Genomic DNA, 24,875 nt, shown 5'->3' with positions numbered 1-24,875 from the left:
CGATCTATTAGGGAAAGACATTCCCTATCAACTAAGAGGCAAATTGGGGGGGGAAGGTCCTACTGAACTGCAACAAAACTTCAGAAGGCAATCCTCAGCCCGCATATCTTTGTTTAAATCCTCCTCCTACTCAGGAGCAATTAAAATAAAAAACTTGTGCCAATGCAGGACTGGAGACAGAATTCTCTTAAGTATTTCTACTCTACCTCTTCGGTATAACCAGATGAACGTGACATTTGCCTTTTTTTTTTTTTTTTTTAACCAACAGCTGTTTATCATTGCATTTGCTTCATGTAGTTGGCTGTTTAGTTATATCGAGGCACAACTTTTACTTAATGCCTTTATGTATGAGTTATGCAAAGTGTTTTAACTTATCCTTCCACTTTGCATGCTCATACATGGTTAAAGGGTCATACCCTCCCATCTCACTCCAGGTGCTGCAAGTAGCCTGTCTCCTGTACAGCTGGAGGAGCTGAGGGACAATATCACCCGATTTCACAGAATCACCTGCGAAACCACAACTAAGGCTCCTGCACTTTTGGTTTCCATGTCTCAATTCACAACAAGAGAGCTCAGCATCCCATCAGACAGTGGTGTGCTCTGGGCCTTGCAGTAAGAGGTGAGTCTGCATGAAAACTAAAACATAAAAAATATCTCGATCACAGTAGAGGAATAACTAAAAATATGAAAGTTTTCCATGTGGCTGATCAAGGGAGTTCACAGCTCTGACATGGTAACAACCAAACTCATAATATTGTTCTTTCAATCTTAAAAGAGTAATTTACAATTTGCTTCTTCTGTTTCCAACTCTCTTTACTACATTTAAACAGAAATCTCAAAACAGCAGCAGGGTATTTGAGAGTTATATAGTATTCCATGTGGTGAAGCCTGGGAAATTCATGTGAAGCAAGCTTTATTCTTGAAGTTAAGAAATCAGAAGACTGAAATGGATAAACATGCTGCTGACCTTGTTCAAGCCTTCTAAGAGAGCCTTACCGATGAGATAGTCATCCATAAAAAAGGTCTCCTGGAAAACATGATGCTACTACTATTTCAGAGCACCCAGATTCACAATTGTAGAAGCGAGCCTTCTGCTTTAATGATCTTCTGGTTTAGCCCATCACATAACTCTTAACATGTTCTCAAATGTGTTGCGTAAGCAAGGCAGATAAATCCAGAAATTAAGCACCAGTAATGTTTATGTGCCTGATAAACAGAGTGATACTTTCTCTCAGTAAAAAACAGCACAGAGAATGTTCATTTTACATTCAGTTTCCATCAAAACAGCACAAGTTCCAAGAAACGGCTCAAATATACACCCTACTCCAAAAAAAGTCATGTATCTTACAGGCTTTTAGTTGCAAACAGCAGATAGAAGAGATAATCTAGCTGAGGAATAAAAAAGGAAAAGTGTTTTTCCAGTCTAGAAATAAGAAATTTTGTTTCAGTTTCCAGATAAGGCATTATTTGGATTTATACTGGCAATTCTGCTATGTGAATTGCTAAACCTGCAGTAAGGCACATAATACTTTAAAAGAACCTCCAGCATCTTGGGAAAAGTGCACTGAAGCGCTTCTGTGTTAGAGCAGAGCCCTAAAATTTCATTTAGCAATGAAAATCACCCACATCTTTCTGACATCTATCATGATAGAGAATTGAAAGATGTCAAAGTGTTAGAAGGCATTCCTGAAATTAATGGTTCAGCAACTTAGATATGATTTTTAAAGATTTCTAGAGAACATCCAAATATATTAAAATTCCCATTACCCTCAATAGAACAAGCAACACCTATTTACCTGGAGCAACAGGGAACAATACAAAACTAGCATGGCTTTGACACACAAGGATTTTGTGCAGAAGAATGATATGGAAGCCCCCAGGTCCCTGTGCTTGGAAACAACTCCTTCCTTTCCTGGCACACAGGCAAAACAGGAAATGTGGGAACCTACTGTCTGACTCCCTGAAGAAAAACCCAGTAGGTCCCCCCCCCCCATTCCTGTGTGGCTGCTGAGCAACTCCCATGCCCTGGTGAATGCCAGCCATGGGGAAGGTGTAATTCTTTCACTCGATGCAACTCATCTCCTGGATGAGCCAGTTCTGGACTTCAGTGGCTCACGGAACAAATGGATTCCCTTCACAGGAAATACACAGTTGAGGTGGGCTGGTAAAAGACTAATATTGGGCAGAACTTCATCACTTGGAACTTGTGTGCTTTATGTCTGATCACTTAGTTTTGTGTTTTTCCATTAGAGAACATTAGTGTGTTTAACAAGATTACGCTCCTTTCTCTCCCAAATTTTGGAGACATGGGAAACACACACATTCAGACACACTAACCCAAATCAGGTCAGTGCTTCAGGCAGCCAAGTACCCACACACAAGCCACGTCCCAGTCAAGTCCTGATTTAAGTCTCTCTTTAAAAGAGAGCATTTAAAGTGCTCACAACAGTTCCTGAGGTTGCTTTAGAATTTCCTGTAGTGGGTTTTCATATTGCCATTATATTCCCTGTAGTGAGTGTTTCAGTATTCTAGTAAAGCCTTCCATTATTTGGAGTATGCACAGCCTCATCAAGATGTTCTGGTGTTAAAAATGACTGAGTGAAGCTTCTGAAAATACATGGGATACCCCTTCGTATCTAAATCATGTTTGTTTAAGCTTTTCTGTTCTATATGGACTATTCAACCCATTTCACATTAATCTGAAGTAACAGCAACCTAAACTTGCATGAGTGTATTAAGGGCATAAAATCATCTATGACTTTGTCTAAAACTTCATATTAAAAAAGGGATAAAGTGCTGCCTTATATATTCACAAGAAAAAATGCAAATCTCATTTAACTCCCAGGGTCACTCCACAGATGTACATCAATCACAGCACCATATTTTGCACTAGGTATAAAACTGCCCTTTCAGCCTGTATTGTGACAGGCATTTTGAGATTTCCTCTAGTGTGTTTGCTTTCAGTCTCTTGTGCACAACAAACCATGAAGGAATATTTTTATCTGGGCTTTTATTGTTGAAAACCAGCTTGAATTCAAATAAAAAATAATAATAAAAAAAAGCTACTCTCTTTTTCATCTCACAAAAGAAGAAAATTAAATTCCAACCTATCAAAAAGTGAGAGAATTAAATTTTATTTGAACCATCAGTTGAAGGCTGATATTTTCAAAAGCATTTATGTATCTAAAGATAAGGACTAGCATTTCTGTAAGCTTTTAAAAGGTTTTTAATGTAAAACAATTAACAGAAGTTAATCACTAGCACCTTTTGCTACTTGAATACTTTTGAAAAACTGGTCCATACTGCATTAATTGCTTAAAAATGTGCATAGCTATACTTTTGCTCCTGATTAATAAGCACTGATTTCAGTTAAAACATTTGACATCAGAAGAGCAACTTTTCATGGTTATGTGGCGCCTAAGCATGAACAATTATTTAGAAAGAATAAATTTAAAAGACAAAACCTGAATGAATTCTACTCCACTGTAGCACTTATGTGCACTGAGTAGATTGGATCAGAATTCATCTGACCAGGTATTCCACTGAATTAAGTTTTAAATAAGGATGCTCACTGTGGTGTATTTCTCTTTATGCCAGAAAAAAAACCCGATCAGAATTACAATTATTCACAACACTGTGAAATCCAAGTAATTGTGAAGTCACGACTGTTAATTTCCAAATATAAGCTTTTCATTATTCACTGGATGTCAATCACATGCCAGGAATTTTTAAATAAGTCCCAATATTGCAAACAGAGAAAACAAGCTTTTTTGGTTTAATGAATAATGATTCAGACACTTTCTTACAGGAGAAGCACCCACACAATTTATCACCACTTTCATCTGTCATCCCACACGCTTGGCTTTTGCTCATATCAACATTTTTCAAAATGAATTAATTATTTTCACTCTAGTTATGATATCAGTTTTGCAATCAGTAAGGCTAGCAAAAAAAAAAAAATCACAGAAGCATCAGGTTGCTGATACAGGAAAACTGTTTGTGCCATTTGTACAAATGTGAATTTTTGAACTCAAAAAGTCTTTATCATTTATCACCTGCCTGAAAACCTTTCAGCAGAAGTTATTGTGCCATCAGTTTTGTAAGATGGTGAATAATCAATATAGAAATTCATTAAATAGCCACAAGAGAAGAAATCAGATCATGATTTTCAAGTCATCCTCTGATAGTCAGATAGTCTGATAAGTATAAAGCAAAGAGAATAGCACAGAAAAATCACCACTCAGTCTTCCTCCCTGGATGATTTCAAGGGATGAGATTCTATCACTGAAGTATAGATAGTATCCTGCAGGAGAAAACACTCAAAACAACCTCCCAAGAGAAGTGTTGCCTCTTGCTTCAAAGCTACTATTTAGATGTCCCAATTTAACAGGATCCCAAGACAGCATTCTTTACCAAATGCTAACATGCTGCGTGGCAATAATTAACATAAAAGCTTTATTAGAAAACCTGAAAGCTGTCATTTTTAAAGGCTACTAAAAAGAATTTACTATGTGTAATATTATCATATCCTGACCTCTCAACTTGCCAGGATGTGAAGAAAATTATGTATCTCACTAGAAAGCTCAGAGAGATACCAGACTTTAAAGACATATGTAACTTATGAGAAGATTGCTAATTTTTGGCAGGAGCCAGACTAATGAAGAGTTCAAGGTAAGGAGTCCCCTCTATTGACAAAATAGGGAAGAATTAGTGACTTGGAAGAACCAACAGTCATACAAGGCTTCTTATGGAAGTTTATGTGGAAAGAAAAAGCCAGAAACTGTCAGGGAACATCAATTTACAGATTATTCAAAATACAAAATTACTCAAATACAACAAAAAGAAACCAAAACAAACCTCCACAACACCAAACCATACTGTCATATCAGATTGCTAGAGACAAGAGAAACACCAAAAATACTGATTTCGAACCCAGCATCTGCTGGAGTCACTGACAATGGGAACTGTCAGTGTCCCACACAGTGCTAATGTTTGCTGTACACAGGAAAACAGGGTTCAGTAACATTTAAACAAAATTATCCTCTACATATGAAACCTTTATTCAGCAATCCTACCTTAGGGGAGGACTTAGCACCTAGCTCCAGGAACAGCAGATTTGATCCTTCTCATTTCAAGGAGTCTCTGCTGAAAGCTACTCTTCCAAAGGGACTAACTCAGGCAAGTCTTGTTTATTTGATTACTTTTTATATTAACATGAAAACAGGCACAGATCCTGACAGTCATGTTACTTTGCCAGTATAAAAATATTAAGGAAATAACTATCACATATTGATTCCCTAGATTATATAGGTCAATTATTCTGCTTATAGTTGCTGAATGTGAAAACTGTAATCTCATTCCTATCCCACTGAGGCCAAAGGAAGACTGCAGGACGGAGTACAGACATATGCAAGAGAGATATATTATACCAGGTCATTGAGACAAACAGAAATAATTAGAGAAAAAAAGATTAAAACCTTCTGTCACACGTATATGCTATGGGTGTCACATTTTGTCAGCTTTTTCCTATCCCAAGGAGATATCAGCAAGTCTGCTGGAGAGTGGGAGTTCTGTAGAATGAATTAAAGGTGTCTAGAAAAGGCAGTACAGAAATCTAGCAAAAAACTTTATTGAAATATGCTAAAACTAAAAGAGGAGAAACTATGCACAAGTGAGACTGTAGTGGGCGTCACACCCTTCATTCCAAAAACACAATTAACTTTCATTCATATCCTACCAGGAGCAAAATTCTCCTCAATGTTACATATCAGTAGTGGGACAATTATCCATGCTCTCCTCCTCTAGTTTTGAAATAGTTTTAATATTATTACTTGAGAAAGGAGGTATCACTGATTTCTCCCACCTCCCTGCACCTTGTAGTCACTAACCAAGGGCTGGGATATTCACTGGTGTGCTCTGCAGTCTCTTGCATTACAGAAAATGAAGTGACTAACAGAATTAAGTTTGTCAGGAGCCCGTATGCTTGGGGAAAGATTAAGGAATGTAATGAAGCAAGTATGAATTCTTGGGAGGAAGGAATCTATGTGGGTTTTAGGCCATCCAATCCAAGCCTGGGCAGATGGGTTACATTGGCAGAAGGCTCAGACATTGCTAATTCACTTAAAGCAGCAGCAAGACGACTGGTCTGCTGGGTAATTAGCACTGAAATTGCCCATGGCACCACAGTCTGTGGCACCCCATAGTCAGGAGGGTTTCAGATTAGTGAGGTGTTCTTTTTCCTTTTCAGTTTCTACGTAGGGATGGCTTATGATTTTGCAAACAGGAGTATTTTCATCAAGCCAGGCTTGTACACAAATCAGAGCCGAGCAACGCTGGGGTTTGTGTGCACACCATGGCTCTCAACATGTTACACAGCCAACATGCCACACACGAGCCAGCTATTTACTAGATTGATTTCTAGGGGAACATCAAGCTCTCATTTCTCCTTCTCCCTCCTAGTGTTCCCTGGAAAAGGCTGTTTCTCTTCATGAGAACACTACCACTCTGCACTTCTATAAATAATTCCATGAATGTGATTAGATAAGCCCCCCTTTTCCAGGATGACCCTCCTGCACAGTCCATGGGGTTTCTCACTATCCCATCCATGGATCCCTGCTTTGCTGGCTGAACCTCTGGCCAGCACAAAAAGCCACGTTTCTCTGGTCAAGGAGCAAATGGGATTCCCTGCAGAGCCTTTACAGCTGCCAAACCATTTGGCAGAATTTAAAGGCACACAAGGCAACACCATCCCTCCCCCTCAGAGAGCACCTCAGCCTGGGGGATGAAATAGCAGCAAATGTTAAAGAAACAGGGAGCACAAATGAGCAGAATGAATCCCTGAGTTCTCAGTACTACAGATTTAGTAAAAAGAAGTGGTATGTGAGGCTGTGCTACTACCACTTATAGGATATAAAAGCAGTATCATCACTTTTGGTCAATGATTTGAGAACTGTGGAAATAAAATTAATTCTTCTTTTGGACAAAAAGAATATAGACTAAGTATGTTTTATTGTACAAGGTCAGCTTGACCTTTCTAACAGACTACCATTTGGCAAGCAGTTTTCTTCAGTCCTGATTTGAAGTATTTTACTGTAGTACTGCATAAACCAGAGGTAATCTAATTTGCTCAAGGTTTTCAAGAAGTGCAAAAATAAAATTCCTGACCAACAGAGAACTCACATTTTGAGTAAGTCTTATAGAATGACAGCTAAATATTTACAATACTGGCAGTATTTTCCAGAACAGTTTAGAGGTTTTGTAACTAAAAATAAACACCTAAATGAAAGTCTAGTAATCATTACAATAGACTTATTCTATGGGTTTATGTATCCCTAGAATTTGCATTAGGTCCACCAAGGGAACCATGATAATCCTGTTATCTGCAGGCAGCTAATCACAACTGACCAGTAGTAAACACTCCAAATTTAAGACTGAGGACATTAATAAAGCAATTTAGAAGTAACTGTTACATATACAAGAACATAATAAACAATTGTTACTCTCCAAAAACATATCTCTAGTTGAAGAGTTTACCAGAACAACTGTTAGCCTGTCCTACACTGTATGTATAATGTAGTCAATTACTTTATCAACTCCTCCTTTAATTAAAATTATATTTCTCCTTTCATTTTTGACCTAGTGAAAAATGAGAGCAACGCCATAATTCCCTAGGCAGCCAGATTTTAAGTATTTTCTTTTATATTCCCCATGCGAGTTTTTAAACTCTTCTCTGTAAATCTACAATTTTGTGCATGTAAATCTTGACAGCAGCAAGCAACTTAACACTGCTCTTCACTGCCCTTACAAATATACACTGCACTGGAAACACAGCAATCCCTGGTCAGACTGACAAGGGTCAACACAGACTAGCAGAAGGCTCCTCTGAAGACAAGTCCAGAAAAGAATACACTAAATGCAATTACAAAAAGAATTATGTGACAGCTTTTCTTCTCCGTGGTTTGTTCTGCTTTACTTAATTAGTTAAAACCAGAAATGTTTAGATACTACGCTGAGTAATCTGTAAGGCAATGTTGGTTTGGTATTTGCTGTTTTGTTGGTTTGTAAAGGCAAAACCTATCTTTGTCTCATTATTTTATTATTTGCATTATTTTTATTAATTGCAGAATGAAAAGTTGCTTAAAACCTAAGGCATCTAACAGGGAAATCAAATCAAATCCAGAGCACCAAAACCAGCAAATGAGTCACTCATTTTATGCAAGAGATTGTAAAATGTGGTTGCCTGTGATGGCAGGGAGCTGAGTTCAGTGCCCCAGCAGAGCCCTGCCAGTCTTGTTCCTATCTGGGTAACTTCTTGACAGACACAGCAGGTATGGAGTGCAAAAAAACCACCAAACAACTCCCCCCCAGCCCAAACCAGTAGGTTTCTCTACTTTTCCTGCCAAGAGTAGGCAAACAGCATCTCTTTGTGCACACATGGATGCTGTTTGCATCGCCTTTGCATTTTAACAAATCCCACGCTGATCGTGACCTATGCAGTGTATAGAGAGAGAAACTGGAGAACTTTTCACAATAAAAAAATATTTAACACAAAGTAGTAATATATATATATTCTATGATTGTTTGTCTCCATGACAATTCTAAGATGAACTGTAAACTCTGAATTATTCTAGCTTTTCCTGAAGCAGCAGCATTATTAAGAAACTAAACAGTGCTCCTTAATCTAATTGCACAAGTTAGCAATTCAATTTTACATTTGCTGTTTAGTTGTTCACATTAACCTTTAGACCCCCTTAAATGACTAAACCTGTTTTTTAACTAGGACCAGCTCAGTACTATGTAAGCACCAATATTACATTTCAGTATTGAAAATTCAAAAAGATAACAAATGCCTTCTGAATAAAGCTCAATATTTAACTTTGGAAATAATTCAGCCTTTATTTAAATTTAAATCTGAGATGTATTCACTTCTCATTTGTATGATTTTACTCCACCAGCAGGTTCCAGGATGGATTAGTTTAATTAGCAGAGAAATTAAAATGTCTTAGGCCCCTCCAGATTAAGATACTCTACAATATATGACTTGCAATATTTACTTTCAGAGTATCAAACTCCATTATTCAAGATACAGTTCCGTCCTGCCTAAATTTCCCATGTAATAATAGATCAAAACTACCAGCACTGTAATTTTTTAAGAGTTATGAAATTCTCATTATACTCAGTTACTTATTTGTAGTGGTATAAATACACAATCATACCCTTAATCACACCCAAGCAACCAGCAGCAAAGCAAGTGAACTCCATGACTATAAGGACAATTTGCACATAAACATGTATTTATCTTGCATTTATTTATATACCACTTATTTATGTAGCATATATATATATAAAATCAACAATGCCCCACCATAACTAACATACCCAAGAACATGTAAGATCATATACACAGATTTCAAACTGAGTAGACTTGAACTCAAAACTAGAGCTTTTGGTTTCACCAAACAACCACCTCCTAGGCCAGCTAAATGTTAGTTAAATATCTGAAGACAAAAAAAAGTAACACATGCAAAGCAATTCACACTGCACCTCAAATGAAAAAATAATGCAGTACCTTCTCATCCTCACATAACATTTTGTTCACATGATACTCTTTCAAAAACCAACTTCGAAAAGAATTTGTTGGGAATAACAGCTTCTCATTAAAGCATTTAATATTGGTTGAGATAGAAAACAAACAAATAAAAAGAGTATAATCTGTGTCTCTAGAACAAGTGTGCAGCCACTAATTCAACAAATTTAATATCAGTTGCACAAGCCAGGGGCTAAAACAATGCAGAAAGGGGGAACTCCTCCCCTCATATTTTTGTATTCTAACCAGAGATAAAATTCTTAGCAACACGGAAGACTAGGAGATGTGGTACAGCTGAAAAATGCTGCCATTTTTTCATTTTCCTGCAAAATAATTATGGCAAATTATGCTATGCTGTCTACAGTGAATTAAGAAGCAATTATCATTATTTCAAATAAAAATACTGCAAGAATTATGACAAATAAGGCAGTGATAAGGGTAAGGTAATTTTTAATGCAATTCCTTTAGTCAAATACACATTTAAAAACTATTTCAGAAACTTTAAACTCTCAGAAAAGAAACCATACCTGATACTCTTCTGTTGTATCGGTTAACAACTGGAGCTGAAAAAAAAAAAATAATCAAAATTACACATTTGTGTTGATTATTACAAAGTCTTCATCTTGATTAATCATTATTATTTTTACTACACCGATCCTATACAAATTTCCAAAAAAAAATAAACCGCTTCAATATAAAGCTTTCATCCATTTACTCGCCAATCAGTGTTTATTTAACATTAAACCACATATTCCTGAAAGCCATTACATGCTAAGATAGCTGGTAAGAGCCTTGGGGTTCTTTTTTACCTAATTCTGAAAAAAAAATACACCTTTACAGAGGTTACTCAGTCTTAACCTACCATCAGTTCCCAGCCTATTTTACTTAGTGTTATTGCACAACATTCCAGCACTTTAGGTTAGCTCTACCTACTTAACATGGATCAAAAGCCAAAGGAACTTACTGCTAATCCCTTCTCTACTCCTACAGAGCACAAGCTGTGTGAGTACCAAGGCAGTGCTCCCATAATAACTCCAGTCATCTCTCCCTGACCAAGGCTGTCTTCCATAAGGGATTTAAATTGAAAAATTCTGAGATGGATAATCCATTGCTCCTTTGTTCGTGCTGTTGGCTGTACGAGGTACTTGAACTTTAGTTTAGGATGAACTTCCTGACTTTCACTGTTCACATACATTTTGACATTAGGCCAAGCTTCAACAAACAGCATCTTTGTCCTTTTCACTGTAACCAAGTTACTGCCTTCGTGAGCTGCTTCAGTCTCAACACAAAAACCAGTTAACCTGTAAGGCTTCACCCAGAACAAAACCAAAGCTTTCTGCTCTCCTTCACCAACCAAACTAACAACCAAGGTAATTTTATTCTGAGTGCTTCATGCTTTCCCAATTCTCTTCCTTTTGATGGATAGTTCTATTTTTCCTGATAAAACCAATGAACTTTTTATTCCATTCTTTAAACATTCAAGAATTAGATGAGCCCTTATACCCCATCAAAGCACATGCATCATAGAGCCAGATGTATTAAACCCACACTACTACAATCTTAATGATCCCATCATGTCTTAGAAGTTACAAACTCTTGCGTATCTTGGCACCACCAGAATATGAAGAACGATGCTTTCTTAGCAAATACACAAGAACTCAGCTTCTCTGGAGCACTTAGAACCACCCTGCCTCTACATGAAAACACATAAGTGAGAAAAATAAGATCAAAATTATTATTGTGTATTCTTTTGTAATGATAAAGGAAATCAGAAGAGGTTGGGGTGGGGGGAATAATCAGGGTAATGTCATAGAGCTTTCAGCCAAATCTACTCACAAGGAGACAATGCTTAGCTTTACAAGAAGCTCAGGATTAAAAGCAAGATTATTCTGAATTTTACAATTTAGATCTAGATCTGAACTTCTATAACATGACATAACCCCTATAAAAATAACCCTGACGCAGTGTTTCATACATCAAGCTTGAAGAGGTTCAAAAACACTGAATAATAAACCTGAGAATTCAGGCAACTTTATCTTCAAACCTTTAAGCAATTTTTGACAGCAGCAACCCTTCCTGCAAATAAGGGCAGCATAAATCTCACTTGCCAAAGGACACCAGGGATGTGAGAACTTTCTCTCACCTTAAAGGGAGACAGGCATTGGGAACACAGATCCATTCAGGTTTATTAAACGAACAAACTTGTGCAGTTCCCTGAAATTAAAGTGTTTATATATTTTGCCCTGTTCTTAACTTTTCCACGTGGGTCTGTCTGTGGTCACCAGTGGTGACACCAAACTGCTTTGGACATCAATGTGCCCTGCAATGGTACATTCAGTCTTATCACTAGTTAAGTGAGCCAGTTTCAGTGAGCACTAAAGTCGGCAAATTGGGACCTCAAGAAACAGGAACACTCACCACTTCTGTCCAGAGACACAGCCAAGAGCCTACCAGTTCTCAGGTATTGAAGAACAAGAGGAACAAAGCCAATTAGTTCAGTTTCCACCACCAAGTGATTTTTTTACAAGAGAAATACTCAATTCAAAACAGAATTTGATGTTTGCTGCACAAGCACCTCATCAAGGTCATAACAGTTTCAAGTAAATGTTTAACTCCTCTCATATATGGATTCAGATACTGTTAATCAACACCGTTGGTAAGTAAAAACATTGTTTCACACTCTATCTGCCACATGCAGAGTTTCTTCGCTACTTCATGATTCCTACACCCATTTCTTACTCATGTTTAACATTTTAGTGTCTTTGAGCAGAATTAATATACTACGGAAAACTCTGACGTACTTTGGGTAACAGAAAAAAAATCCACTTTTCAAAGACTATGTCTTCTTTTAGAATCTTGATTATTTTATCCCATAGCAGGGTTCAGTGTCATCAAAACTGCATCAAGTTTTCCAGTGTTAAAAATGAGAAAAACACATAACCTTTTAAGGACAGTTAAGAGAGCACTATTATTCTGCCTCCACAAAGCTTTTAAGATTAAAATGATAGTTTGCATTTCTTACACCAGTGACAGTTTTAACATGTATAAAATTCCAGGTTCACTTTTATATGTTGTCAGAAGATGACTATTTTTATGCTAAAGAGAAAATCTGACATTTCCTACTGGAGAAGATTAGGGTTGGGTTTTTTTCCTTCTGGCGTACCAATGAAAAGCTCTCTTTGCTTATGACTATTTTCAGTATTGCAGTCACTATAGCCACTCCTCTGGCATCCTTGTGTTTTGTCACTAGAAGTACATGGAGAAAAGCTTGGAATCAAGGACTGCTAAGAGAACAGCTCCTGAAGGTCCCACATACATCTACATTAGTCTGTGGACAGATTCCAAAAAACTAGATGGGGCGGAAGGGAATAATACATTTACAGTAAACACAGCCTATCTCTTAGACTGAGCTCTAAAGGGCATCTAATTTAAAGCAATAATGAGGGACACACCAATAACAACCTCTTAGACCAGCACAGCCACCAGAGCAACCTCTGCCTACATGGTGACGGGAATCCTGAGAATTCAGCACATCAACCTGGTACCACTGACCAGACCCGGAATCTACAAAAACAAGATGAAATTCCTGCTTTGAGACAGGAAACATTTCAGGTTTTGTACCTCCAGTTAGAACTGGAACTGAATTCCCTCCCTGCACACCAGTGGGACACGGCTCAGGTTGAACAATGGGTCATGTCTCTGGTAATTACATGACTGTTATTACACGTTAATTGCAGAGACTATAATGAGATTAAAAGATTTTGCTGTGAGATGATTGCATTGTAAGCTCTCCGTTATGTCAGAACCTCAGGTGCAGCAATATTCAAGTCCAAAATGTCTCATACCTTTGGCACAGTTCCTGCTTTTACTTGGCTCATGGGAACCAAGACACAGTAATTGGGTAAACACAACAAAAACTGAGTTAAATTAAACCATTGTACCAGAAGAGAGTAAAACGGCCCAATTTCCTCTCTGGCAGCCAAAGGCAAGTGACTCTGGCAGTGGAAAGGCAGATCAAGCTGTGCATTCCACAGTTTTGCCAGAACTGACTCAGGGCAGTGATCCTACTCCACTGTTCAAGAAAAATGAGAAATGTCTGCTGAACATGTCTGTGTTCTCTGCACTGTCCTGAGGCACAGACTGAATTAAGCACTAGGTAGGAACACTTAACGGGTTGTTTCAGATTAAAAAACCTTTCTTCCTCAAAGCAAAGGTATGTCATTACATGTATTTAATAAAAAATTATTTGAATAATTTGCATAAATAAACCAGTACAGTACATTTCATTACTTAAATTCACAAATGTATCTTACATCAAATAGCAGTACTGCTACAGAGCTGTACTATTACTCATTAGTGCCTCCATTCCACTGGCTTCTCTCACTTGAAATATTAGGAATGTATATTTCTGAATCACAGAATGGGATTTTAAAAATTTTTTTTAAATACTTTCAAAAAGTAACAAAATAGGAATTTCTTCAGTATTTTTCAGTTTGCTCGGGCATTGAGATTTACTTTGAAGCACCTGATGCTGGATTTTGGCTCACTAAGCTTAAACTTACAAGAGTTCTGATTATGCCTACAGGTAGGTGTAAAACTCAGCCTCACAGGTGAAAAACGGACACAGATACTACCTTTTTTTACACCTGCTTTCAAACCAAACCAACGATTAAAGTGTTTAAGGCAAACAAGTGACAGTAAAATCATTCTTTACGGTCAGACCTAAAAGCATGCTTTTCCTACAGTGCGTGGGCTCCCTTCTCTGACAGTGACTTTGAAAAGTGACTAGTTAAAAAAAAAACACCATCAGGCTTTTTCCAATGTACACTACTACCATCACAGGGAAAGCTGCTTCTCCACACTCCTCATAAGCCTGAAATGAACAGAAGTACAACCATCATTCTCCCAGCTGTTGCTATGCTCTTCTTACCTGTCCAAAGAACATTAAATTCCTACAGAAAGGACAAATGAAACTCTAAAGATCAGTTCAGGGTCACAGGAAAGAAATTCAGTGTCAAACGAATGACTGGCATTCCAGGCACAATGTTACAGTATTAGATGTATTGGATACCCTGAAAACATCCTCCTCCTCCACAAGCCCTTTGCTTTTTACTAGGAGCCGTGAACACTTCCTAATTACAACTGGGGTAAAAAAATTCCCCACATGCTCACGTTTCTGATAAATAAAAATTCACACACAATTTATAGCAGCAGACTAAGTTAAGCTATTGTGCACACGAGTATGTAATATAGATCTTTTGTGTAACTCTAATCAACTCGACAATTTTTTGATGGTTTCCTGATGAAGGATGGAGCAAAGCTTATAGTAGGTGCCTAAACTTCGTAGTATAGTACTCAGAGTACAAAGAGCATACACACAAAACATCAGGTTTATTAAAACAAAGTAACAAATCAGTGATTTTCAGAGTACTTTCCCATCAAATCATGGCACAAAATCATCCCATGTGAGGAGAGGCAAAAAGAGAAACAGAATGTAAACTGTTCTAATATAACAAGTCAATTAAGATTATCCAAACAACAAGTTGACACTATAAACCATTAAAGCCGAAATACCAGAAGCAGAGTGGAGTATAAATCTGAGGCGTGACTGTCTCTGTGGAATGTTATATCAAGTTACGATAAGGAAGTGCCAGACTACAGCTGTCAAACTGTTTTTCTACACACCAAGATGTTAATGGACATACATAGATAAGGAACCATCACAACTCTGAGAAAACTTGTAGGTTCAACTATCAACTTCTTACGAATCCTGGCAATTAAAAAGTAATTCTATAGCAGAAACAAGACTTTCATCATCAGATACACCATCATACTTTAATGAATACCAATCTGAACCTTCCCCTTCGACAAGTAAGTAAAATAACGGGGTTCCCTGTGAATATTTCTAATATAATAGTTGTGTATTCATTATTTCCTTCAGGATGTCTTTGCTAGACAGTGGCAGATTCCACTTCCCTTCCACATCTCTGCTCGATAAGGTGGGGAGCGTGACTGGGGCTACAAACTACTACAATTTTTCCAGAGGCAGCTCTGGAACCCAACAGTCCACGTCAAGTTTTCTTCCAGAAAGGCAAAACAGATAGAAACAGAACAGGGTTTTACAGGTACCCTTTTTTTTTCCTTCTATTCCTCTGCTCACCCACCCCCACCAGAAGAGCATGGAAACTTAGAACCTAGTTAGAGACAGGCAGGAGAGACCCTGATGGTGTCAGCTGAAGCATGCCAGATATTTGGAGGAAGACAAAAGGTCAGGGAACACTAAGGAAGAAGTGAGTTTTCAGAGGGAGTATGGAAAATTAAAAAAAAAAAAAAAAGGGCAGAAAAATGGAAAACATGGTCCCTGATTGTCTGTGTACACACACACTTTGCTTTTCTGTAAGAGACTTTCACATCTATTGAGCTGGAAAACAACAACAAAAATTACATTACTATTAAACACTGTTTTCCTCTCTGCTGCAGGACAAGTAATAGAGGCACAGATACCTTTTTATTTCCTAGTATTGAAAAACAGCTGTCATCAGTAGCAAGAGATAACAAAATATAAAAACAAAGTAGCAAAACATCCCGGTCTCCAATTTAATTGATTTTTTTAAATTTCGATTTAAAAATTACTGACAGAAGATGAAGAAACATTCATCTTAAAAGAGCCCCTGACCCTTGCTTTCAAAGTTTTTTAGAACCCCTCTAGTAGAAAGAATGCAGCAACTTCTGAAGGGAAAATTTGAGTCAATCAGCAAGGCCCTTAAGTCAGTGAAAGACGTTTTATGAAGTTAAAGTTCTTGTGCTATTTTGGGTTGGCTCTTTTTTGGTTTTTAAATACAGAAGAAAAATTCATAGGCATTCTGGAATGGACAGACTTTAAACAGCTGACAAATTCAAGAAAGAAATCTTTACCTGAATAACTGAAAGGAATTTGGGTGAACCTCTGGTTATAACGGTATTTCTTGACTAAGATTTTAAGAGTTTTGTTTGTTTGTTTTTAAATTAAAGATACTTCAGAAAAATGTATCCCTATTTCAATATTCTCTTTCCACAACTGAATTTGAACAGTCCTGCATGGTACTATTTTGATTATGTTTCTCAGCAGACATTAATTTACACAAAAAAGGACCATGACCCTTCTATGCAACGAACTCTGCTCTCAGAATTCAGGAGTTAATACAGCCTGACTGAAGCCTAAGTACAGGAGAACAAACACCTATCAAGCAGCACTCTGTGTTATCTGACATTGCAATGGTATGACCCACAGCCCTCTCCTATTTCTTGCTGACATCTCAGATCAAGCCAAACACAGCACTTTTTTTTGTGTGTGTTCATTTTTTATGAGAGTAATCTATATTATGAAGATCAAAGAGATAGCAACTTGTTTTACAGACATGAAATTAGAAAAACTCCCCATGCTGAGGTACAATCTCAGCTGAAAGGACACATTTCACAGTGATTAAAGATATAACCGTATGCTGATACTACAACAGAGATTGTCAGAGACTGAAATGAAAGACCTGGGAATGTTTTCAAGTTTTAGAAAGACAAAATTATACACTGCACAGAGTAGGAAGGATGCTGCAGAGAACCAGGAGAGTAAAGAAGCAGCTGACAAATCTTCAAAGCATTGTCAGAGGAGGCAAGACTCTGAAGGGTACAACAAAGCAAGTGAAAAAGGGAAATTTGTTTGGGCTTTAGGTGCAAGCTTAAAGAGGAAGGCATTTCAGAGATAGGGAACCTAAGCAGCCACATTAGTATTATCAGAAAAGTTAAGCTTGCAAGCCCAACATTAAATAGATGATAGAAAGCAAAGATACTGAACATCCTTAAAAGTGACTTTCACAGGGATTGTCTGACAATGAAAAAGCCAGAAAGGGTCAAAGATGAGAATGAGACTACAGAGAAATGGAAACATCACACCAAGGAGAAATAACTGCAAGTTTGCTTAAAATAAATACTTCTTACAGAAGAAGACTGCATCTTATCTAGGGACCCATAAGGCATTTCCCAATCAGTAAGAAACATGGACAACTCACCCTCATGTCTAAGTGCAGCGGCAAAGAACAGCCTGTTCCTTTTTCCAAGTCTCTTGACTAACTCTTCCCTTCTATCTTACCAGTCCTGCTTTCAAGTGTCACTTCTTTATTTACCAGACTCCTGTCCCACCAGAGATCAGAGATGGATTAGGCAGAAGGATTAATACTTCAGGGTACTTAGGATTTTTGAAATGTAATGAAGACAAATTTTGTCTGAAATCTTTTCCTTACAAACTTTGGAAGAGTTGTTTGAAGCAACATTTGACTCTCACAAGCACAGTTCTTTTAAAGCAATATTTTTCATATTTCAGCTGGCTTTTTACTATAGCTTTTGATTTTCTTTGACCTCCCCATACTTCTTAAAATATCCAACCCTAAAGACTTTTGACCAAATTTTTATCCTTTGACTGGCTTTAAGATGCAAAGTCGTTGCTCTATGTTACAAATTAACCACACTTAGACCTCTTTCGGCTTATTTGGAAAGCTAAGTTTCACCAAACATACTTGGAAATCCTGGAGATAATTCCTAAATGAGTCATAAAACCCATCATTTAACTATGTCTAGCACACTACTCTATTTTTATTATTTCCGACTGCACCTCTTGGAAAAAAAACTCTTTCCACAAAATAATGAACTGTATACAAGTGAATGCAATGTGAATAAGGCTAAAAAAAAAAAAAATCATATAAACCTCAAGAATTTTTTTAACATATCACTACTATTAAATTTGCATTCTATCATAGCACAGAGCCACTGCTAAGTACAAGGTACATAAGTCACTGCCCCAAAGAGCACAGTCTCAGTCACACCTGACTTGCCACTGAAATCAGTCAAGAGGATTTGTTTTTCCCTTTTCAGAAGCCTAATTAAAAGTCCCACCATTACCCTGAACATCTGAATGCATTAAACATCATTGTGAAAACTAATGACAGCAACAAAAGAAGACCTCACAACAGGTAGGGCAGATTCAGGAGGCAATTCCTACACTTTTCCCTAAGGGAGATGGTCCCCACATCTGCACTCTGGGACACCACAATCAAAACCAGTCCTCCCCCAAACCTCATGGGCAACTCTGCTCTCTGCCCCACTATAGTCTGGATTTTAAAAACACTCCTGAATTAATATTATCCTCAGGAATAGCACACAAGTCAACGTCTCTGAAAGTATGCATGTATCTCTTGAACACCCTTGCTGAAGGCAGGAACCTCTTCTTTACAGCTAGGCCAGTAAATTTGAGAAATATTACCCAGGCAACGTAACTACAACAGACAAACATAATCCAAATGTAGATCTGGGGGGAAATCTCCATTGAAGTAATAGGGATGAAGTGGAAAATGCTATCAGTGGCACTGGCTTTAGTGTTTACACAGCCTGAGGTATAAGCAATTGTAAAATGAAGTACGAAAAGGGTGTCACAGCTGCAGCAATAACACGAGTGAGTGAAGCAGTGTACTGGATCCACGTATTTCACACCTCCTGTCACTGCCTTTTCTATAACCTCTTCCCCCTGTACCCTCCCCTCACACACCTGCATTCTGCCCCAGAGGAAAACACAACTGCAGCAGCAAAGAGGAAAGTTACAGTTCCCACTCACCTTGAAAGCCTTCTGCTTTCAGTTTCAGTACCACACTTACCCTCTTTATTTTCACAGCTTTTAATCTGTTCCTACTACCAAGGCTTTACTTCATATCTCAAGGACTGCCATGGAAGCACAGTAAATACTTCAGTAATTAATCCATGCACTTTCCCAGCTGGATTGCTGCTGTCTTCTGACAGTTAAGTTTGGGCAGTGCACCACTGATGTTCTTGTCACTCTCTTCATTCCCTGGTTTTGTTCTAACCCTCCTGTGCAGGATGTACTTTTCCTAATACACCTCACAGAACATCTCCGAATCCCAACTCAATACAAACACCTATGTATATTTTTACACAGCCTTCCTCAATTAAGAACTCCTTAAATAATTCATGGACATCCTACATTTCAACTATTTTCTGTCCTTTAGGCAGAGGCATATTTTAAGGCATAGCAAATGTCGCACGTATTCCTAATATTTTTCTAGGTACATCTGGCATTTGAGAAAACTTCAATAAGGCATATTTTTAGTATTCTTATTTTAATGCATAATGAAGAGTTGATTTCCTCCTATATGTAAAGAAAAGTTATGACGATACACAGATATGCATGTGGATTAGCAGTCAAAAACAAAGACAAGAAAAATTTTGACTGCCTATTAGTTTTCAACAGAAATCCAACCTTAATTTTACATTCACTACATTGTATTTTAAAGAGATTCCATCTGCTCAGGCTGTAGTGCACATTAATATTCAGAAGACATCTGCAGTGTGCAGACCAAGCTTTTAATTGGAATCATGTCTCAGCTACCATCACACAACACTGAATGTAAATGTTGGCTATCTGCACTTGGCAGCTGCTTGGCAGGCTCAGTATAAAGTCCTACTGAGACTGATAGTTTCTTTAGATAATGTGGTATCAGGATATAAAAGCTATCATGAGAAATCAAATACTTATTATCATATCCATAACTAATACAGTTTACTAGCCCCCTCACTACTTATGAGCAAAATATGGTTTATATTCAGCCACAATTTTCAGAGAGCCAACAAATTGATACAACTGAACACTCACATCTTTCATTATGACAGATACTTAAGCAAATCTATCTCGTACACAAAAGGGGACAAAGTAAACTGAAATGACATAGAGAAGCTCAAAGCATTTGTAAAAATCTAAAATTCAAGCATTGCTAAGGATGTAAGAGCACCTGAATAAAATAATTCGATTAACAGGTGCATTCAGTGAATAAAGATACTTTCCTACAATGTCAGACTAATTATTCTAGAATGAACAATGTAGTTACCTTTTTTTAGAATAAAAAAGCACTGAGTTAACAGTATCACCATTTGCTTCAAATTCTTGCCAAACCATGGTAACATAAAACTACATTTTTCCAATCATCTGCGTATTTTCAGCTTGTACTTTGCTGTAAGGTTCTGACAAAAATGGCAGTGAATGACAATCTATAGAGAGAAAACTGTATGTGTGTGTATATGTATACACACATAAACTGAAGTTATTTGTCCAATACAAGCAACTGATTGCTATACTGACAAACTGATTTTAGACACGTTGCAAGAAATATAAGACTACTCAGTATGTAAATATGACGTAGGAACTCTAAGAACAGCAACACTTGCTTTTCGTGAAAGACGCGTTTTCTTGGGGAATTCGTCTTCCACCACCTTTGCCATTGTATCGTAATAAACAGGAATAGAACAAAAATTCAAGACCACAGCTCATTAAGGTAAATAGCTGTGCTGCCACAAAAATAATTACACGAGTAGAGGCAACATCAGAATGCAGTCATTGTGATCCAACTGTTCTAACTCCAGTGCCCTTCTCTGATAGACTAATTGGGTTATGGATCCTCTGAGCTTCAGTGCAGCTCCCAACACAGATAAGGGAATTACACAGAAGGGGAAGACACAATTGCTTATGGTCAGGGCATACACACATGGTTAGTCTCAAGCCTGTACTTGTACATCTACAACCGTTCTAGAACACATTATGGTAGAAAGGAAAAAAAGAAAACAAATGAGAGGACAGAGCAAGGTTCCGCTCCCAAACCCGAGCACACAATGAGCCTATCGCTCACCACTGATTGTACTGGTACTTCCAATCTGTTCCAATGCCAAGGAAAAAAGGGCTGGTCTTAGCCTTTTTCATCAGTGGTGTACAGCTGGTCTGCTCCAAGTTTGGACTAGAACAGAAAGGAAGAATTAACGTGGGCAGTTACGGATGCGATGCAGTGTAAGAAGCTTTTCCTTTCGCCTCTTAGCTATTTAGTCTCAGACAAAACAGATTGAAGCCACTCTCACAGTCAGGTGTATCTCATGTGACAGACAGCATGAAACAACTATAACTGAACTACTTCTACAAAAGAGCAATTTAGAAGAAAAATATGGAGCAGAAGATTCGAAGCTCAGCAGAAACAACCAGCAACACTGAGAGGGCCTGGTGTTTTATATACCCAGCAGGCTTGTTACACAGCTACACTTGCCAGGTCAACCCGAGTTCAGGATTCTGTAATTATAGGCATCCGGGTACAATTCAAGAATAGCTTCCTACAGGTAAAAGAGGCACACAAAAGCCCACAGTTCTTTGCCTGGGTCACTTCACATTTCATTACCATTTCCTGCTGTCACTACTGATTTGAATGATGAAACATAGCGTGTTTTTACATAAGACAAGGCTGCAATGGGCTGTGCTGTCATCTGACTTGATCTGTATAAAAGAGCACGAGGAATTTCAATCAGAAACTCCAGCATCAAGTGTCACTTCAAGCTGATTCAGAGCCTAATCTCACACATCCACATCTACATCAGGGCATAAGCACACTTGTATATGCCAGGCAAGGAATGTGAGTTTCACAGAATCCTGGGCTGCTTTAGGTGTAACATTGCCATGTTGAGGGAGGTGGTGCTTCCCCTCTACTCAGCCCTGGTAAGGCCACACCTGGAGGAGCACTGTGTCCAGTTCGAGGCTCCCCAGCACAAGAGACTCATGGACACACTGGACAGAGTCCAGCGAAGGGCCATGAAAACAATGAAGGGACTGAAGCATCTCTTGTGTGAGGACAGGCTGAAAGAGGTAGAACTGTTAGCTTAGAGAAGATAAGGCTCAGGGTAGCTCTTATCAGTACCTGAAGGGCATTGAAGGACAATGGAGGCAGGTTCTTTACATTGGTGCCCAGCGACAGGACAAGAGCCAATGGGCACAAACTCAAACACAGAAAGGGTCCATCTGAACACCATGAAACACTTTTTTGCTGTAAAGGTGACTATGCACTGGCATAGGTTGCCCAGATTGGTTCTGGAGTCTACATCCTCTGGGATACTTAAAAGCCATCTGGGCATGGTCCTGGACAACCACTCCAGGCAGCCCAGCTTACCCAGGGGGGTCAGGCAAGACAACCTCCCAAACCCAACCATTCTGTGATTCCATAAAGATACTCCATAGCCCATTAAAACCCATGCTTTACTTCCAGTTTAAGTTCCAATAGGCAAAGAGAAGGCAAATTGAAGTAAAATTCATCTGCAGGTACAGGTATTAAGGGACTCTCTAGTTTCAGACATCCTTTTTCCAGTAGGTAACTATAAATTTTGACAAAGTCACTGTACAAGTTTGGGGCTGTTGGGATTTAATTTGTTTGTCTAGTTTTTTTGAAGGGGGAAGAGGGAAACAGTAGGAAGAGGGAGGCTGAGAAATAGACTGGGCTTCTACAGGTTCTTACCAGGGGCACGTTCTTCATAATTGCAAACTGAGCACTTCCTGGGGCATTTTAAAAAATGTTCAGTGATGACCCTACTACAGCATACTGAACTAGTGCTTGTTCTAGTAATGCCACATAAAAGCCTATGACCATCCCCATCCTAGGCAACATGTTTATCAGCCCTCTTAGCTAGTGTCACAAAAGGCATCTATTATGGGCTGATCAGCTACAATAACCTCTGCACCCTTCCTGTAACTGCTTTCTAGGATTTAGCACTCTCCCACACACATAATCACCACTGAAGACTCATTCTTGCCTGAACTGTTTGTGAATGACCTTCCTCAAACAAGTCCTTCTCAAAAAACCAACAATTTAAAGAGCTGGCTCAATTCTTCTTGAAGTCTGATTTTTACAGGGCTTTTTTCATTATTATTAAGTGCTTAAAAAAGACTGAAGACATGTTGTTGATTTGTGAAATTAAAAAAAAATGTATTCAAAGAACTAGTGTTCCCATATGTGTGTGATATGTCAAAAAAGAAAAACTGAAGAAAAAAAATTTATCATGTACCATACCACATTTTTTAATAACCAACACCAGAAAATGAGAAAACGTTGGTCAGTTGTCTGTAAAAGGTTCCAGATACATTTGCAGCTGAAGTGAATTGCTTTCCAGTTTAAAAAAAAAAAAAAGGAAAAACAAAAACCAACACACCAAAACCTCCACACCAACTCACAATTTGTGTCCTTGTTACATACAGATTTACCTAAATTAGTGATAGAAGAGGTGCACAGGATTTACAGAGGGAGGGTGACAGCCAGAGGACTGAGGGGTGGCACAAACTCATCAGAGAGAAGGTACAGAAGAGTATCAGGGATTCTACAGACGCATCATTAACATCTCTGGCAATTCTGGGATACTACATGCATACAACATGAAGTACTGCTTCATTACTAGTACAATATATTCATCAATAATTCACAAGTGAAGCTTGTTTCATTCAGATGTAATTTGGTTACAGCTGCTTTTAGTAAATAAAGTATAAATAAATTTGAGTAGATTCTAAATAAGTCTGTTTTAAAATTTAAAACAGTTTAAACTTCTAATCTGGGCAATCTTCAGGTCACGATACAGAACCAAATGAGGAACAAAAATAACTTCTGTACCACATCTCAAAATAACGCATTTTATCGCTTTTCTTCCTTCAGATTTACACTTCTAACCACGTTAAATCAACATTCAAGTTACTTAAAACATATAGCTGTAAAAAGAATCATCTCCATGTGAAAAAGTATTTTGACAGACAACCCCCCACACATACTTCCAGTAATTGCATCCTGTGCACTTTCACAGGAAGAGGATTTTTGGGAAAGAGGAAGGGTGAAGACAGACAGATATGTTCTGTTTCCTAAGAAGGGATAATAGTAAAAAAAAAATTAAAAAATAATTTAAAAAAAAATCAGCATGTTCTACCCAGACCAGGAAAAAGCCTCTTTTACAGAATCACTGAATCATTCAGGTTGGAAAAGATCATTAAGATCTTTAAGTCCAACCATAAACCCAACACTGCTACATCCACCCCTGAACCACATCCCTAAGCACCATTCCAACAATGCTCATGGATGTCAGAAGACTCTGCAAGAGCCTTGCACAAATAACATTCATTCTGACATGAAGTTTGGATGTAACCACAAAAAAAGTGAGCTGCAGCAGATGGCAAGTGCTACAAGGTTCAGCTTCCAGGTGAACTGACTTTTAGCAGCAGAACTTCTGGTCTAAAACTCCCCCCAGTCAAACACTGCTTCATAACAAACGAACACATTGCAGATCTTTCAGCTATTACAAGTTAACATTGTCTGCCCCTGAAAGCTCTGAAAAGTTTAAATCACTAGCAAAACCAGTATACCATGTAAAGTTACATTATTTCAAAGTGCCACGAAAAAATTACACAAGGCAC

The 24,875-nt window shown here is 38.0% G+C and overlaps 1 protein-coding gene across 1 annotated transcript in view; it reads right to left on the bottom strand.

Moving 5' to 3' along the window:
• The window catches only part of PRKAR2A (protein kinase cAMP-dependent type II regulatory subunit alpha), a 60,029-nt gene that overhangs the window by 25,797 nt on the left and 9,357 nt on the right, over positions 1–24,875 (bottom strand). Inside the window, exon 2 of the mRNA XM_017820600.1 lies at positions 10,114–10,149. Within this exon, the coding sequence (XP_017676089.1) occupies positions 10,114–10,149 (36 nt within the window). The remainder of the gene's footprint in view (positions 1–10,113; positions 10,150–24,875) is intronic.

Source organism: Lepidothrix coronata, unplaced genomic scaffold, assembly GCF_001604755.1.
Source record: "Lepidothrix coronata isolate B3197 unplaced genomic scaffold, Lepidothrix_coronata-1.0 Scaffold84, whole genome shotgun sequence".
Taxonomy (NCBI): domain Eukaryota; kingdom Metazoa; phylum Chordata; class Aves; order Passeriformes; family Pipridae; genus Lepidothrix; species Lepidothrix coronata.
The sequence above is the reverse complement of the archived record's forward strand: the minus strand, read 5'-3'. Positions and strand labels throughout refer to the sequence as shown.